Consider the following 19,689-nt stretch of genomic DNA (forward strand, 5'->3'; position numbering starts at 1 on the left):
AGACTAATTAAAGTATATATTTTGTTTTTAGCTGAAAGCATAAAGATTATTGACTGCATGATACGCCATGTTAACACAACACTGCAAAGTAGGAAATGACACGGGGTGAAAGTAGAAAATATGTGCTGCCACTTTTGTTTTCCAGAATCTCTTTTCATTTTTACTGGATCCAGTCCTCATCAAGCTTGTGATGCTCTTAAACTGCGGGGAATTCTGACACATCCGCGAGAAAGGCTTAGAGCCACAACGTTTCCACTCCTGCGAGACTCACTGGAAATAAGGAAATGCATGTCAGACCCATACCGTACAACTCCAGTCCCTCAAGTGCCATCCATCATTGAAGGGCAGAGCACTAGTTAGAGGGAGGTTCAGCGACTCAGACTATGATGGAAAGATGACCCTCCGGGCTTTCCTCTGATGCTGGCTTGAGCAGCCCCACCAACTAAGGTTGAAGTGGAACTGGCCCCAAGCCAGCATCCCCTCCCTGACGCACAGCAGTCTATACCTGCTCCACGAATCACATCTGGGGTGAGACTGGGTAAGACCCAGTGAGAGCAACAGAGCTCTACCTCCACTTTCTATTTCTGCCTCCATAATTATCCTTCAAGTTTCGACTTAAGATCCCCTGGAACTGGCCGTACAAAGTCAGCTAAAAGGAACCCCTCCTATGGAAATGAGAGGCACCGGGATAATAAAGATTCTTTACTTCATATGTCTTAAGAAACTTGTCCTTTCAAGCCTAAATTTATACACACATTACCACCTCCGAACCTGCTGCTTCAGCATCCTGCTGCCAAGACTCATTGGCATGGCAGAAGTAGACAGCATACTATCCAATTTTTAAAGCACACAGAGCCATCCACTTTTGTTAGAGTAATACATGAGCACATTTAAAGCTTAGGGATACTGGCTTAGGCACACTGGCTCACTCATTCATTTTACAGGCTTAGTGCTAAAACCGAGCATGTTCGGTGTCCGCATGGTGCTAAAAGCACTATTTATGGAAACTAATGTGAGCTTATATGCATGCACTTTTCTTTTTAGATGTAATTCTAAACATTTATCTGGATTTTCACCCATGTCATCTTCACTTAAGTGAGGAAGTAGATAAGTAAAAATGACCAAAATGAGAAATGCACTACTGGGAAATGTTTATGGCCAAGAACATACAGCCACCAGTGCCTTGGAAAAGTCTTTACGTGCCATGAACCTTTTCGCAGTTTATCACCGTGTACTGTAAACATTTCCTTAAGGATTCAATATGCCGTATTGACTCGAAATAGTGTAAAAAAGATTCTTTCTTAAATAAATGGAAAATCATGATCTTTTTTTCCCCAAAGAGCTCCAGCTTAGTCAGATTAGATAGAGACTCTTGAAAAGTATTAGTATGAGGCACTGACTATGTAGACCACATGCATTATTGTTTACATAAGGAAATTTCACACAAGCGGACAAGGCTGGAGGGGAAAAAGACAATTCTTTTACATACCATCCATAGCCGCGCTGCCACGGTAGAATAATTATGTTAACTCAATGAAACTTGGAAATGTAGATATTATTAATTTCACGCTATGCTCCACAGCAAAGGGAAAAATCATTGAAGTACAACTCAAAACCACTTCTTTCTCGTTCTCTGCATTGACCAGGCTACGCGCAGACTCGTTGCCATAGCAACTGACAACAACGCCCCTAAAAACATTGAAATATGTCCCACATAAATAGCAGAACAGATTCAGTCTGTTGCAGTAGTATGGTTTTAGGCTTAATGTTTATTTTGTGATGTGGTAAGAGGAGAAAACTATAAATATATCGCTGCACTTTACTGTATGGCTAGCTCGCTGCTACTGTCTCTTACTCTGCAATTGAGGAGTCACAATGTCAGGGATCATGAGCGCCCCCTGTCATGAGGCAAGAGAACTACCTGCCTCACCTCGAGTCTGTTCTCTGCCGTTTCTGATCGCTCCTCAGCACACGAAACACGTTACACACACAGTTGGTGACAAAAAGCACTGTACATTATATACAAAGCTAAATTATGGAAAATCAGTTCATATATTAAATGTTTTTTAACTATTTTATTGGCGACGTACAGACAAAAGGAACATGCTCTCAAAGAATGGCAGCCAGTGCAGTTAGCAAGAGGTTGTGCAATCCCAGGTGAGGCTCAGCTCGCTGCTGCCTCACCAGCTTCGCTCCTGAGCGTTTGAATGGCAAAAATTCAGCGATTTTGAAGAAAGAATAATCAAAATTGGTTAAGCTAAATAAAAAATAAATACTTTATAGTACAAACCACAGGATGAAAATAGCTATATAAATTATTTTATCATTATATTTTTCCATTATGACAGGTGAGGCTCAGCCTCACTTGCCTCCACTGACTGCATGTCACTGTTCCATAAAACACAGTGGCACCAGAGGGTCAAGAACATGCAAAAGCCATAACACAACCATAAAGCTAAAATGTAAATACAAATGCCTCAAAGCAAAAGCAACCAGTTATGTATGATGAACCTGCTAGCACAACTCTGGTTTTAGCATAGTTTCTTTTTGTCATTTTGTTGTTGTGTTGTAACATTTCATTGTTAACTCTTCTGGGCTACAGTAATAAATAGCAGCTTTGATGAGAGAAAAACTGAAGTTAGCATGTTCTTTCACCTGAGCAGCGAGTCTCTGCAGCGAGATATACAATGGCATTTGGTCCTTTTTTTAAAAAGAGCAATTCTTTTTTTTTTCCTTTTACAACACACCTTTTTCCTATGTTTCATTGGTCTATCACATGAAATACAAATAAAACACCATAAAGTCTGTTCGTGATGTGATGAAATGTGAAACAAAGATTCACTGGTATAATTACTTTTTCAAGGCATCACAAATGAATGCTCTAAGTGTTAATAGTGGTAGAAACACTGACAGACATTATGACTGCATGAATGACCATAATACATTTTCAGGACAAAAGGATCCTATTATCAGTTATGTTTCCCCAGTCTTCAAGTCAGCTGGACAAAGTGATGCAACTGTGGAGAAATCACTTTAATGTGTCAAAGAATCTGGTATGAAATGAAATGCAAGGGGAAGTTATTGAGATAATGGGACTCCTGCTTGTGTTCCATTTCAATTTCAACATGTGGCTACAATCCTTGCCACACAATAATTTAGTTCAATCAGAAAGACAATAAGCCAATTCTTTACAGTGCTGTAGTTAATGGCCTGAGATGCGATTACATGCCACAAAACCCCCTTTCAAAGGTTCTGGCCTGTCTGCTGTCATTTCACAAATACTGTAATGTGTGTGGTCTAAGTTTAAACGGGGCGCCTTCGCTCTCATTGTCAGCGATCAGACAAGCGAAAGCACATTTTCGATTTCAAATTGGGCGAAGGGAAATGTAGACACATTCAAAACTATGACATGATGACATATCATCAGCGCCACTGGATTCAGCTCCATTGTCCCATAAAGTAATTTGTTAAAAGGGCTATAGTTTACCAGAGTCTATATAGTGTTGGAGCTTAATGTGGGATAGAGAATTTATTTGCGCTCCAGTTAGGTTCTTCCAATGACCTACTTGCTTTAAAATAAAAGCACAGTTGAATCATGGCAAACAGAAGCAGCTAAGTTAAGAAAGGCACAATGATGAAATGACCGTGGAATGATAAGCATATCGCCCATACCAGCTTTCCAAAAGCGAACACTCTATTGGAGCCATTTCAACAGGAGTATCCAAAAACCTACTAGTCCCATGCCCTGTCTCTTTTCTTGTTGCAAAAGGCCACAGTGCTGGTTCAGGCTGGAATAAAAGAGGCAGACACTCTGGCAAAGCACAGTGACCTCTGTTTAAGGAAACCCACACCTTTGCATCAGCATTTCAAACTGGCACCTGGGCATCGACCCAAGTTGGCATTCATAGGAAAAACAAGGTCCATTAGCGCTATATTCTGCCCTCCAGTCAAAACAATGTCTTGATTTAAGCCTTTATTTGCTCACGCTTTGTTCACAAGAACAAGATGTTCATGTGTTAAATCAGCAATGGCCAAAACAACCTTGCCCTTTTCTGGCACTGATATAGCCAGCAATGAAAGTGCAGGGAAACCCCCTGATGGGAGTTCAAACTGAACAAATATATAATGCTAAAAACATCATCTGTGAGATCTAAGGGAGGAAAATCAGGCAGCATTACCGAAGAACCTCATTATCATGCAAATGCCATTTATTCCATTTTATCTTACCCTTCTCAATAGCCCATATGGCACCGAGTCCACACAGAGGAAGACACAGGGAGACCTCATGCTGGGCAAGCAGCCACATCAAAATTCCTCCATCTGTGGTCAATTGAGTTTGTGTGTGAATGCGTGTGTGGGGTTGTGCAGGGGTGTACACATGCTAGTACCTGCCTTCAGTCCAGCAACACGAATGCTAGCCCTCATATCACACTGAAGATGACTAACCATGGATCCCCCAAAGGAGTGATTATTGCTGAGCCTGGGCTGAACACAAAGGGATTGATCATCAAATGTGTGATGTGTGCCCCCAAGTAGAGAGACGGGGCACATCGCTGGCCCCAGATAAGTCGAGAGGTTAAATTAGGCTACTGAAGATGTCTGTTATTGGATTCCAAGTGTGTTCTGGAGTACAAAAAAAAAAGACTTATTTAATAAAATAAAATGATATGAAATGGGGAAGAAATGTCTTTGGTATATCCCTTAGGATACATAATTAATGAAAGTGAATAAAAGATCATGTGACGAATAAATAAATTCTGATTCTAATCACTAGTGTGTAGAACATATCAATGTGTGGATGAGTCATAACTTTCTCCAGCTGAACAGATACAAAACTGGTACCACTGTTGCCTTGCAGCAAGGCGGAAATGTTCCAGGTTCAAATCCCAGTCTGGGGTCTTTTCTGCATTGAATTTTCATGTTCTCCCTGTACATGCATGGGTTCCCTCTGGGTATTCCAACAATCCAAAGCAATGATTAAGTTAATTGGTCTCTCTAAATTGTAATTAGTATGTGTGTGTGGCACACATACCATACATGTTGTTTGACGTGTGTCTCTGTGTTGCAGTAGACTTTCAACCTTTTGAGGGTGTACCTAACCTCTTGCACAATGACTGCTGGATATAGACAACAGCCCCTTTAGGAAAACCACATAAGGAAAAATGGGTTCAGATCATTTAAAAATATATATATATTATGGAAAAATATAAATCCTTAGATGTGTCACTTACAATCCCAAAATGGAGGTTTTAAGTTTGCTTTTGTAATGTGACGATTCAAAAAAGTTCAAGGGGTGTGACTAACTTTTACTTTTTTTAGTGAGCATGTTAAAGAAAAGGCACTAAATAGTAATTTCTCTCTGAAATACAATAATACAGCAAACCTTTCGCCATTACAAATTAAAATCTGACCAGAACTGCCTGAAATACAAACAGACTCACTGTACACACAGAAACCAGTCACCGTTTGTCTGATGTGATTACGGTGCATGATAAATCATGAATCTTGACACCAACCAGATATATAAGATAAGCAGTTTTCATGTTGTGTGAAGCAATCAATTTAAAGGGAATTACAGAGCTCACTGATTATGATCAGAGCCTATTAAAGTTAAATGGCACTGTAATCAAATTGATTTACACATTTGGGTTGTGATGCGACCTCCTTCATAACCCCCAAACACATACCCACTGCTAACAAACACTTCCACTGCACAAACACACTCATGGTAGGCAGGCGTGCATGCATAAAATGTATGTACACAATCCTTGATGCTGCATGCACTAAAAGAGGAATGAGAAATAAATACAGGCCAACTGAAACAGAGATCACTATGTTATCACAAAACAAAGTGAGAACACTATAACAATGTGAAGATAAGAACTAGGAAATGTGAGAGATGGTTGGGCACATAGAAAAAATAATCCAGAAATTAATTTCTGCAGATAAGGAAGCATCTATAGTCAAAATTGTATTACTTTGATTGGAATTTTTGCTTACTTTAATAGCCAAAATCCATAATGGGCTGTGTTGATGTCAGATTCAATGAAGCTGAGACTGTGACTGACCACACACACACACACGCCCACGCACACACACAAAAAAAAACATTCTCTAAGCTAGTAGTGATGGGTCCAGCTCAAATTTATCAGTTCTGTAGTGAATCGAAAGAGCTTAGTTCTCATTTTGTATAACATAAACAATATAACAATGCATGTTTTTCATTTGTTTTGTGTTAAATGAGAATTGAAAGTTTGATTTAAATAATTCACCAGGGTAAAAATGCAGATTTCGGTAACAGGACAAATGTATAAACTTAGGTGAAGTGCAGGGCTTGTCATAAAGACGTTAAATGCAAAAAGATGTATGAACATCCAAAACATCCATATTTACCCAGTCAGGTAACAAATAACAATAAATTAAAACCCTTTTGGGGGCAAAAGGGGACAGGCTCTTCTTTGGGGGCCATGCTTGAAAAGAGCAGAACTTCCATCACTACAAGGTTATATTTCATCAATTTGCAAAAGTCTTCAAATGAGTACAAATTCAGGACAACTTCTTGCACCAGATAAACCCTCAACTACCTATAGTTTAATTTCTAGTATTAAGGCACACCAACGTTTTAGTAACGTTTTCAAAAGCACATAGATGTTACAGTTCCCATAATTTAAAGTTCTTTTAATGAGACGCTAGCCTAATGGGGGGCTAGCCTGCTGCAGACTGCACACCTGCCTGCAATTCCTCCAACAAAACCATCTCTCGAACACAAATCCTCATCGAGATATCTCCATTCACACTCCACCACTATCCTCACCTACATCCTTCTACCCTTCCAGCCATACTTATTTCAGTACCTCCTGTTATTATTCTTCATCATTTTTATTTCTCATCCAATCTAACTGCTCTTCTCCTCTTCCTCCTAGTAGTACTCATATTTCTGGTAAATACTGTGAATAAATCACTTTGCATTCTGCTGTCCTCTGTGCAATTCCATGCGGTGATCAGGAAAATACCTCAAAACCTGACATGTTTATTATTTAGGGAATTTAAATCAAACCGTTCTTACCCACTACCAGCTCTATCAGGGGACTGTATATTTAAGGAAGTTTCGATTGGAAGAAAATCATATCCTAATAAAACTTGTTCTCAGTAACTATTATGATGCTTTCTACAGAGGTACACAAAATGTTTAATATAAGATCAATTAAATGCTCATGCATATACTAAAATGCTAAAGGCACAAAGTACAGACAAATTGACAAAGTTATGTTTAATTAAGCTATTAAGTAACCAAGTAAAGTTATTTATTTTAATTCATGTAGATCTTGAATGTAAATTGAGCTATACTTAGAAGTTAAGATGTTACTTCCAGAAATCCTCTTAATATAATGCCATTTGCAGTTACATTTAGCAATCTGCAGGTAACCTTGTTTCTTACCAAGCCAACTGGAGGATAAATCAAGCAGATAGCCTGTCTATCTAGCTAATTTTGTGTATAATTTATGCAAATAAGTAAAAGAACAATAAGACACATCAATTTTTTTTTATCCACATTCTTATTAAATCAGCCCTGACTATAACCTGCATATAATCACAAAAATACAACGAAGCCAAAGCAAGAGCTACTGAAATGTCACACAAATGGCCCAACAATAAAACGACACAGATGCTCTGTCTGCCCTGATAAAAATCAGCTTATCTCAGCTGACGAGTGTGATCTTTACACCCCGCATCCCAATGTACATCAACTGTACAAACAATATAAGTGACCTAATGGTGACACCAACTTTACTCCTACCAAGTCTATGAATCAAATAGAAAATAAAAAAATAAATATCATGTAGAATATTATAACAGCAATAACTAATGTGCATTTTTAGAAGTTGTAGTATAAGCAAGTAGATTCTGTGATTTTTTTAAAAATTTAATCTTTGTAATAACACCATGACTCTAAAAATCAGGGCATTGTTTTTTTCATTAACATACCGTGAGGACCTCATACCAGCCCATGTATGCTCGTAGCTAATAATATATTCAGCTAATACACCACATATGGAAATTATTTTCACTGTAAGAGATCTGTGCCATTGATAAAGACATTGCCAACACCCCAAGGACCAATAAGTTAATTCTAACTGCAGGCGAGCTGCGCCTGACTGCAAGCATCACTTTGTTAACCAGCAAAACTAAAATGGATTCTGAGAACGTCATGTTCCACTGCGAAGCACCAGCAGTTTCTCAAAATGTAGATTCCCAATTGTCAAAATTTCCCTAGTATGACTAAACACACATCCATGTCAATATTTCCAGGGCCAAGTGATGCAAAAGCTGACAGTCTGGGGTTTATATATTGCGTTTTATCCAACTTAAATGGAGTGACACATCGTGCTCTCCTCCCCATTTTTTGCTTGTCAGTCATCTTTACTGCAATGAATAAAGCTTTGCGCCGGTACAACCTGTCACTCTGCCACTCAAGCGCTTAAAAAAGACTTCATGTCACAATTCAGGTGGAGCTGGGGAGGAATTCCTGTGTCTCATTTGATTTCTCCTTTCCTGTCTAATCTTTCATTTTATGTGGGCTCGGTGTTATCTCCCAGAGGTGGGAATCACATTTTAATTAGGTCTATCCTTGGTTAGCAGTTTATCTCTGCATCTTTCTGCCATATGTGCTCATGTTGTGGGCTTTGCCTCTTTGTTGAGGGCGCTCAGTCCCCCACTCCCTGTCAGAACATTACATATCCTCCTCCCCCCCATCTTGTGCCACCTTTTCATTCTTTAACTGCTCCATCTCCTCTCACAATCTTGTTCTCCCGCTGCTGACAACAAAGAGCACCCAGTCTCACAAAAAAACCCTGTGTTTTGCAGATGGGAATAGCACAATAAAAAGGCACAACAACAGAAACAATGGAGGGGGAAATGCACGTCTTTCACATGCTGAGGATATGGAGAAAATGGAAATGATCAGCTCCTGGCTCTTGGGTGACCAGCAAGCCTGTATATGGAATGACTAAATCTATTTAATGGGTTCTGAAGCAATCTCTGACCTCCACTGGGCCAGAGGGAAAGGCAATATTGGCAAGACTTATCCCCTCCTGCACAGCCACCACCAACTCCATTCTAGAAGTACGGTGTCTCTAATGGACACAAGCATTTCCAAAAGAGATAAATAAACTAAATAACCAGACTCTACCAAGCTGTCAAACAGTCCATGCATCACAACGCAAGTTGCTGGACTAATAATAGAACCCTGCCGTCTGCTGTTCTGCCGTGACGGTGACACGTTTTATTATTTGATCCCTCAACAGGCTCCCACATCTCTTTGCCTTGAAGTAGTCAAAGATTTTGTTGCACGCATAGATAACAGAGCAGCCCAGAAAATATCAGAAGGTAAAAATTATACACCCATACAATTAGCTTTATGTCAAATTACCTTAGACAAAAAAAAATAATTCTTCTCCCCCTTTTAATAAGGTTGTTCAGATAATCTGACATGGATTATTATCTCTGAAGAGATCATTAGCAGTTAATATTGCACCTGTTATACAGGAGATAACTCTCTTAGTGTCTTTGCTTTGATAAAACATTACAATGAAAGGCCAAAAACAGTTGAAATAACAGAAAGCTTATTTATGTGACCTTACAACAGTTTTACTATAAAAGTGTTAAAGCAATTCATCCTCATGAGGTGAAACGTCAGCACCCTCTTGACCCACTCTGAAAGCCAAGTAATTTTTTTCCATTTTATTTTTATTCACTTGATCTAATTCTCAAACACTAAATTTTTCACTTATACATTAAATATGTTTATTGTAGATTTTTTTGATAAACAAACCAATTGAAATAATATACAACACATATAGCCTACCCAGGGAACTGAGTATATGTTTTTATTTCTGACCAAAATTGTACTTCAGTTGGCTTAAGATTCTTAAACTGTTGTTTATATGTTGCATATATATATATATTGTTATCACGCGGTTCACCTTTCACGGCCTTGCTGCTCCACAGATTTTTTTGTGTCGTGTTTTTCACAGTGCATTGTGTTCTGCGTCCTGAATGGCTAAACAGTCTCCATGCGTCTTCTCTACCTGTGTGTCAATAACACATGACAATGAATGCAGGATTGCAAACAGAGTTTGTTTAAGGAAGAAATGGTAATGATGCAAATGTTTTAAACCGTCTACCCACCTAACTTACCTTCAAAGTCATGTTGAGTTACAAATTCAATTAGACGTGAAATTTCATTTTAACATTTCTTTCTTGTTTTTGACTGTTTTCATTTTATGTTAAAAGCTTCAACAATAATGTGTAAAATTGACTGAGAATAGTATGTTGAATTTCCTTTTGTTTTGATTATTTTTTTAATATCTCCTGTAAAGTACTTTGCGTTATATTTAGCATTATGAAAAGTGTTCTATAAAAATATGACTGATTGAATTCTCGATTTGCAGTGTACATTTGTAACTTTCTAAGAGTATCATAGCATCAGTCTTATTGCTGCTATTCATTTAATTGTAGCTCTTAAGGGACTTTGGGAAAGGCTTACCCTCAAAACTGATAACCTATGCACAAAAAGAAAAAGCCCTGCATGATGATGAGATAAAACCACATTAATGCAACAAAGCAGTGATATAAAAACATAATGAGAGAGGTGAGCTGCTATTGCCCAGCAGTAAAATACCGGTATGTTGAAAAATGGAAATATACCATGTGAGTCACTAGCATTGATAATAAATGAGTACTGGATTATGTTTGGCAGCTTAAGATAGTACATAGTTAGTGGTTGGTTATGACATTTTCTTTTTTTTTAATGGACATCCGCTGAGATCATCAGCTTCCATAGGGATTATTGTGCACAGAAATAATGGCACCTGCGGATCTAAGCTGTTTGTAGCTTGTGTCCACCCACAGCCAAACATTGTGTTGTCTGCCGGGATGTCATAGGTCAGATTTATTTAGAGGGCAAATGCTCCATTAGTTGAGCTTTTTTAATTAGCACACTTGCGAGAGAGGGTCATTAAGGATGTCTGACAGAGGACCTGCTGATGAGGGGGGATGGAGGCACTGCTTAGACAACACTCAGGGATTAAACACACACACGCAGACACTCAAAAAGGCACAGATCTGCTTAAAAAACAATTTTTCACACAGTCAACAACAAACACGCTCAATGCACAGGTGAGAATATCTGCACTACGAAATTACGAAATGACTACAGAGCACAAAAACATCCCTCAGACATACTGTCCTTAAAAATAATGACATGATAAACTATTCATTCTTCTTCAACATTTTCAGTATCTCATGCTGCAGTCACAAGCTTTGATGTGTCTTACAGTCAACTACAATATTTACTTGGCTTGAACATAATGCAAGGATCAGGAGAATGAAACACTAGGCGTGTTTTATTCATATGACAGATCCCATCTTGTTGGAGTAGATGACAAACCCTCTTCACACTTCAGGGTTGCATGTTGAGTTCCACAGGGCTCGGTGCTTGACCCAATTCCCTTTCCTATACAGTAAGAGTTCTGATGAAAATCACAACTTCAAAAGAGCAATCATGTTTGTCCTTTTTCATTTCTTCATTGGCTCCCTCTTAAATCAAGAATAGATCCCTTAATAATAATCAAGCTCCATATGTCAGGGATCTGATTGTTTCATTTGTTCCTAACAGAGCAACTTGCTGTCAGACTGCAGGTTTACTGATGGTTCCTAGAGTTCCTAAAGGTAGAATGGAAGACAGATCTTTTAGTTATCAAGCTCCTGGTGTTAGTCTGTGAGGGGTGCATCGTGTCCCTCTCCAAGTCATAGCAATTGGCTTTTCTTATGACTAACTCTATGTTCTTTCTTTCATCCTACAAACTTGAAAACTGCTTCAGAGCATATATGCTTAGTTTTGTTTCTCTTCTAGATGAAGTCACAAAAGGAGCTACTATTGTCACTAACTGTTTTAAGATTTTTTGTAATATATAAAATACATCATTGATTTTAGCATGAATGATTGCTGCAAGTCAGTGAGTTAATTCAATCTGCTGGGTTTCCTTAGAAAATCATTAAAAGTTGAATGCATTGTTTGACAGATACGATCAATTTGTAACTGTTTTGGAATTTGTTTGAATGATTGGATTGAATTTACTTCTTTTTTTTTTAATGACAACTGCAAAGCTTCCAAGTGCCCATTCACCTGCAGGAGCAGAACAAGGATTTGATAAGAGAAGCAGCAAAGATCCCAAAGATAACTTGGGAGGAGTTGCAGAGAGCCACAGCTCATGTGGAAGAACCCGTTAATAGGACAATCTTGTTCACAGTCTACCCCACAAACCTGACTTTTATGGAAAAGCAGAAAGAATAAAGACATTGTTGAAAGGAGGCCAGATGACCGCCATGCCTGCTTCTTCCTCCGGGGAGAAGACCAAGTGATTTCCAACTCTTTCTACTTTTTCCCCTCTTCTCTAGTTGGTTCCTTGTGTAGCCCAATCTCTTGATGTTTGCGTCCAAATCCTATTGCCAGCTATTTTGAGGGAATCCTATCTTCCTCCTTCCTGTGGGGCTCCAAGTCACAGCTTGTCTAGTGATTTTATAAGTGGGCTGGAAAGGAGTATTGCAATTCCACAGCCAATGTCTCCCTCCCAATCTCCCTACACAGGCAGCTCGTTTGTCTATTTCCAAAGGTCACTGTTGTTGATTTTATCTAGCCAACCAATGTTTAGCATGGTTCAGAAGCATCTGTTGATAGAGACTGCCATTTCTTCATAGCCCTGGTTGTTATCCTTTGGGTTTCAGGTTCAAAAAGGTGTTTCGACCCAACAATGATGTTCACATCAACAAGTTTCCTGAATTCCATTTTTTTATTTTTTATTTTTGTTATGGTTGATTGAATATTGTCCTTGGTTTTGCTAATGTGAGTTTTTACAGCTGCGTTTGAGTCACAATGCCTGGTTAGATGAGACCAGAAATAAACTTTTTGCTCTGACTGTGCGGCGGGCAAAACTTTAACTTTGCACCATTCAGTGAAACACAGAGAAAGCAGATTTATGGTTCTGGTATGCTTTTATCCAATAAAAAGCAGAAGAAGCCCAGCAGAAATTGGAGAAGTGGTAAGAGAAAAAAAAAAAATCCTCTGGGTTTCAGCTTCAAAAAGTTTTTTCGACCCAACAATGATGTTCAAATCAACAAGTTTCCTGAATTCCTTTTTTTTTTTTTTTTTGTTATGGTTGATTGAATATTGTCCTTGGTTTTTCTTATGTGAGTTATTACAGCTGCGTTTGAGTCATAATGTCTGGCTAGACGAGACCAGAAATAAACTTTTTGCTCTGACTGTGTGGTGGGCAAAACCTTAACTTTGCACCATTCAGTGAAACACAGAGAAGGCAGGTGTATGGTTTTGGTATGCTTTTATCCAATATAAAGCAAACGAAGCCAAGCAGAAATTGGAAAAGTGGTAAGAGAAAAAAAAAAACATGATGGAACCTGCATAAGACCTAAGACTGGGATGTAAGTTTACCTTCCAGCAGAACAATGAAACTAAACACATTAAAATGATCAAAGTTTAAACCTAAGTTCTGAACAAAGCACTTCTAATTTCAACATTTTATAAACAGAAGATGTTTGTTAACTGTGACTTTAAGTCAGTACTCTTCAAAAAAAATATTTTTTTATTACTTTGAGAGTGAAAAACTAAGACTTTGTGGCATTACAATTGGCTCGGAGTCATGATAATAATTTTCTTTCACTTCACAGTTATGCTCTACTTTGCATGAACCAATGCATTTAAATCCCACTAGAGCACACTGAAGCATAAGATTGTGCAAAAATTAGAAAAACACAAGACACGGCACACCATGACGTTCAGAACGCTACCGTTTTCTGGGTGTTCTGTTTCTCCAATGCTGCCATCTGGGGTGGTCCTCTCGTAGTGGTCCTCGGGCAGGGTCAGGGGTCCGATGCGAGGACCAGATGAGGACTTGCTGCTGGGGGTCTCCGACTCCTCTAAGCCGCTGTCATAGTAGCTGTGCTGCGAGGCGTCCTGCAGGTCCTGCACGGGGTTGGCAGTGGAAAAGGTCACGCGACGATGGGGATGCTGCAAAACACAAAGCAACAGATGTTTTTTTTGTTTTTTTTTCAACATAAGCAAACACGGCTTCTGACTATATTTTCCAGTTTTGTTGTCTCTGCAGTGGATCGCTCCCCAGCGACAAATGTTATACCTGAAATCGCTCCATTTAACATCACTGAACACCGCTCTCTATAAAGTTCCCTCACCAAAAGTTAGAAAATAGTATCAAATATTAAAACACTATTAAATATTAAGAAGTCTTTTGCACTATTATTATTCTAAATTTTACATAAGGTATAAATATGTGAAGAGGATGGGGATATTTATTTCTGTAATAAGAATGTGCAAATTGGCAGCAGCAGAAATGAATAAACTATCACAAAAACTCCACACCAACTCAGAAGACTTGAATGTGTAAATAGAAGGCAAAGACTGAAACATATTAAATATTATCAGTGCTAATATCAAGAAGGTTCAAAATTGGTTATTATCTGAGAAATAAAGTATAAATTAAGACGACCCACTTGAAAACAGGACCCATGTTTTAAAAAATTATTTTGCCATATTCATTTTGAAATCCTATCTATGTTTTGTGTACATAAAACCATTATGAAAATGGTTGGAGTGTTATGAATGAAGCATGTACATATGAGATGTTTACCTACAGAGACAATACCTATTCATATGCATGAACCTGAACGCAAACATTAAAAGACAAACATCGTTGGGGTGTGTGGGGATAGCAGAAGCCGAGAGCGTCAAACATATTTTCATAGCTGTTATTATCGTCATTAGTCAGTTAGAGGATTCATTTTCTAAATCTGTCACCACCAAATGAATTCTGATGACAGTGATTGGTGCACTAATCAGTAGCCCCAGTGAGCTTCTTCCTCGCAACACATTTTAATATCCCCCTCCCCAAAGCCTCCCATTTCTTCTTTGATGTTTAAACCAGCAAAAAAAAAAGAAAAAAAAAAAAAGCCCAAACAATATTTTCCACAATTTAACGCAATACCCAAGAGGCTCTAAATAAGTATAACAAAAAAGAACCTCAGAAGAGTACTGAGAAAACAGTTTGGGACAGGCATCATTATGCAAACGTTAGAACGCGTTATTAGGGGCTCTTTTGTTGTTTTATGCCGATAAGGTTTAATTAAAGATTAAAACAGTGAAATGAACAAACAAAATAAAAAGATGAATTCCAGAATGCGATTGTTTGAAGAGGAGCGGAGAGACGCGTGATGAATCATTGGAGATCGCACCCTTTATCAAATTGAATGGCTTGTAAATACAGTTAGGAGACCATTAAATTTCCTCATCCAAAGATCGGTTTACTAATGGCTACTTACCACCGATCCACAACAGAAAGATGACTCCTTGCAGGGCGCGTGTAGTCTCACTTGCTGGCCACTCCCCTCCCCGCCCCACACCCACACATGAGCACCTCTCGTAAAAGTCAGGAAAGCACTGATACAGCAGAACAGGCCTGCCTCGGCTCTACTAGTCAGCGCCGATCAATACAAAAGGCCTGCACTTTTTACCATTTCACCACTTTTCGAGCAAACAGTAAAGAAAATAAATGCTTTTAAAGCTCAGGTAAGAGCCATCAACACCCTAATGCCATCAGTAGGCTTCCAAGGTTTCCAGAAGCTCGTGCGTCTTCCCATCATCTTTCTCTTTACAGACAAACAATGCATCTGTAGTGAAATAATGATTATTAAAGTACTGGAGCAGTGAGCAATTTTATCTGCCTTCACCCCTCCTTTTCTGACAGAGGTACTACCACAGAGTCCAGTCAATAAACTGCACACGCTACTGGGTTGAAAATCTTGGATTTTTCATTTAACGGCAACATTACAGTGCCTTGCAAAAGTATTGAACTTCTTCATGTTTTGTCCACTTACAACCACAAACCTCAATATATTTTCATAGGATTTTACACAAACTACCAACACAGAGTTGTGCATGATTGCGAAGTGGAAGGAAAAAAAGATGCTTGTTTTTAAATAAGTATGAAATGTGTTTTATGTACACACCATGTGAAGGGACTGGGAGCTTTTATAAATTTCTTTGCCAAAATTCAGATATAAGAATTAGAGCTCTGTTCGAGTCTTGGCTCAGATTTGCAGTTTGATTTGCTTGAACAGTATAAGGTTTGATTTAAACTATTCCTATTCTTATTGTACTGCTAGTTTTGTGTTGTTGAAAGGTGAATCAACACCCCAGGTTCCAGTCTTCAGCAGCCTGTATGAGGTTTTCTTCCAGGATTGCCCTAATTCTCAACATCATGACGCTACCGGACTTCCATAAAGCGCAGTTGTTCTTTTATCAGATTCCCCCACCTGAGTTGAAGATCTTTGCAGCTTCAAACATTTGTTTAATGCCTGTCAGGTTTCTATAGGTGGGCTGTCAAGTTTTGGTACATTCACAGTTGTACCCAATAATAAACATTTTTTGAATTACGTATTTAATCTTATGCTGTAAAATGTTCAAAGGTTGGATTATTGTTTTATAACATAACTCTGGTTGAAATTTACAACCTTGATCTTTGGTCTTGCTGTTTGTTTACTAATGTTCTATAACAAACCTCTGAGGGATTCACACAACAGTTGGAATTTTGCTCTTCCAATTACAAACGTGAATTCTTCGTACAGCGTATGGATCTGCTGAAGGCAATTGGTTCCACTGAAGTCGACGAGTCAAAGTACAGGGGGTAGAATGCATAAGTATGCCACATTTTCTTATTTTTCGTCATAAAATTATTCCTCCACTGTATGATTATGAACTGTGTTTTGTGCTGATGTCTGAAACAAAAATCAGGTTCATGCACATTAAAGTTTGTGATTGTAACATGGTAGAATGGAAGGGGTTGAATAGTTTTGCAAGGCACAGAATACAGAAAAGAAAAATGTGGAACAGAGCTGTTTTACACAGGAAAATTGTGCTGCATATTTTTTACCGGCATATCTGCATGTAGGGTTCTCAAAAAAGAGAAATAGGGCATCGGGAGACTGTAGCTTGTTTTCTTTGGTTTAAAATGTGCTCCGTCATCGGTACATCTACTGTTGTACAAATATGTGCTTAGTAACTCTGCTTCATTCTCAAGAACACACTTTAATACCTAAGAAGTACATGAATTTTATGGACTAGTTTAAATAATTCCATACTAAGCAGGAATATGCAGCAGTAAATAGTAAGCAGCAACACATCAGATGAATATGAGTCTGTTTTCTGAAGCCGACTAATGTGGCTCCACCTGATAAATTACATTTGCCAAAAGTGTCCATTCTTAAAATGATTGGACGCTCCCATTAATATGTGAATTTTAGGTGATATTTAGCTGCTCAAATATGGATTCAAGTTTAAACGTCTCCTCAAGGCATCACTCCAAAGAGTCAGCATGATATGATAACCAACTAAAGCTGCAGAGATGTTAAATAGATTCTCATTTAAGTCGGTGCAAAAAAAAAAAAAAAATCTTTTGCCAGGCCTTGGGGGGCTGCCGGGGTGCAGTAAGACGGAAGGATGGAAAGAGGAGGCTGAGCGGGATTGCGGGAGTTGGTCAGGCAGACACGGACATCGCTGTGGCTGGAGGGGACAGGCAGACGGATTAGATTCTGGGAGACTGCAGGCGGGAGAGAGCGGGGTTGTTTGGGCATTGTTGTAGGAGCAAGAAGCTGTGGCGCTGAGAATGGGAGAAGGGACATTAACTGTGACATCTGAATTCATAACCCCATTTAGATTGAGCTAAAATGACCTCGTTTGTAATAAAGCAATCCCAAAGCAGATGGAAAGATACAGCCGGATTGTGTCTTTGCAAGGGGAACAAGACACATTTTAATGCTGTAATAAAAAGCAAAAATCCACTGCCTACCTAGAGCCCAGATTTCTTTTTTTTTCTTTTTGTAAGACTGCCAAAAATATTACCCATACTGCAGTGCCACAGGGCAATTTCAGGCCTATTGATATTCAGTTAGAAACAGAAGCTGCCAATTAGATAACAATGTTTTTATGCCTTTATTTCATTACCATATGCAAAACGCTGTGGTCAAGTAAAAAAAAAAAGAAAAAAGTGAAAGTGACTAAGAAAGCTATTTAGTTTGGAAATGTACAAATTAACATAATTTTCTCTTCTTTTATTTACAATTTTTGTTCGAGAACGGTGCCATTAGGCTCAGTGGTGGAGCAGCGTATGCAGAGGCTTAGATCAAGGTTCAATTCCCAGCGCTGGACCGTTCACTGCATGTCGTCTCTCTTTGCCCTTCTTCTTGTGTAGCTACAAATGAACAAAGGCCACCAGCGCCACTAAAACCTTTTAAAAAAATACAGACCCCATGAATACTTTTCATAGTGTCTGGAAAACATGTTTTATTACCTCATTTTTAAACATTGATTCAAGACCTCGTGAAGCAAATAGACAGTTTGTAAACTCAAATAAAAAAGCTTGCAAGCTCTCGTTTAAGAATGGCTCCTCACTCATTTGCAGAGGTCAGTCTTGTTTATTTTGTAGACTCTTGTCCGTACAGAGAATGGCTAATTTTGAATTCTTGAAGGCCTCTTAATATCTGACAACACTCAAAGGCTGCTGCACTATTCCTTCGGAAGGCCTCACACAGCCCTTTTAATCTTGCCATGGTGTTCAATCATACTTCAACAGTGAGAAGCATGACAAACTAAATCTCTAAGGTTGGCATAACAAAAATCTGTAACACTTTATTTGAAGGGTTGTGCATAAGACTGGCTTATTACTGTCATGAACATGACATAACACCTGTCATAAACATGAAGGCGTCGTTGTGAATGTCTGACAGTTGTCATGAAGTGTCATTCAGTAGATAATGACACTTCTAGTGCAAGTTGACATTTTTAATGAACTTTTAAAAGAAGTTTTAATACTTTGCATTAAAAGTGTTATTATTTACCAAATAATGCAAGTTGGCTATTTTAATTGACTTTTAATGCAACTCTTAGTACAACTTTGCAGTGTCATTATTTACCAAATGGCAACAGTCATACCCTGTCATGTGCAATTTTAGTAATTTTATGTAGGAATAAACATGGGGGCATATTTTTTATTATTATTCTAACATTTTAAAATATCTCATTTTCAGTTTTTGTGCTGTTAACATTTATATTGCACATTCATATGACCAAATGTTTTGTTGTATGGTTTTGATATTATAATCTACAAATGACCTGTTCCAGGCTCCTCTTTACTCTCTGTTGCACTTTAGTAGTTAATCTAAAATAGTGGCTGTCACACATGAACCATGTCTATAACTACAGCAACTGAAGAATTGGCAGAGACAGAGGAGAATCCGCCTGACTCTGGCAAGACGGCGGGAGAAAGGATTGAAATTCTCTGAGAACTTTTATACAACTGGCAAGCTCCACAGAAACATTTGCTTGTTATCACCAGAAACTTTCCTGCAAAGTGTGACATGAAGTTTTGGATTTTGTTTGCTCATTTCTGGCTTTAGTGAGAGAAAGAGAGAGACAGAGAAAGAGAGAGAGAAAGAAAAAAAATCCATGCAGTTCAGCTTTTATCTCTGGTCTTTGATTGAATCCCCAACATTTTCTTTTTTCTACTCCACCTCTGTTTAATTTTCCAACCCAGTTTCTACACCTGC

At 38.5% G+C, this 19,689-nt stretch overlaps 1 protein-coding gene across 1 annotated transcript in view; it reads right to left on the reverse strand.

Moving 5' to 3' along the window:
- The window catches only part of pcdh1a (protocadherin 1a), a 125,215-nt gene that overhangs the window by 23,109 nt on the left and 82,417 nt on the right, over positions 1 to 19,689 (reverse strand). Inside the window, exon 4 of the mRNA XM_028032061.1 lies at positions 13,864 to 14,083. Coding sequence (XP_027887862.1) covers positions 13,864 to 14,083 — 220 coding nt within the window. The remainder of the gene's footprint in view (positions 1 to 13,863; positions 14,084 to 19,689) is intronic.

The sequence above is a fragment of the Xiphophorus couchianus genome, chromosome 11 (genome assembly GCF_001444195.1).
Source record: "Xiphophorus couchianus chromosome 11, X_couchianus-1.0, whole genome shotgun sequence".
NCBI classification, from domain to species: domain Eukaryota; kingdom Metazoa; phylum Chordata; class Actinopteri; order Cyprinodontiformes; family Poeciliidae; genus Xiphophorus; species Xiphophorus couchianus.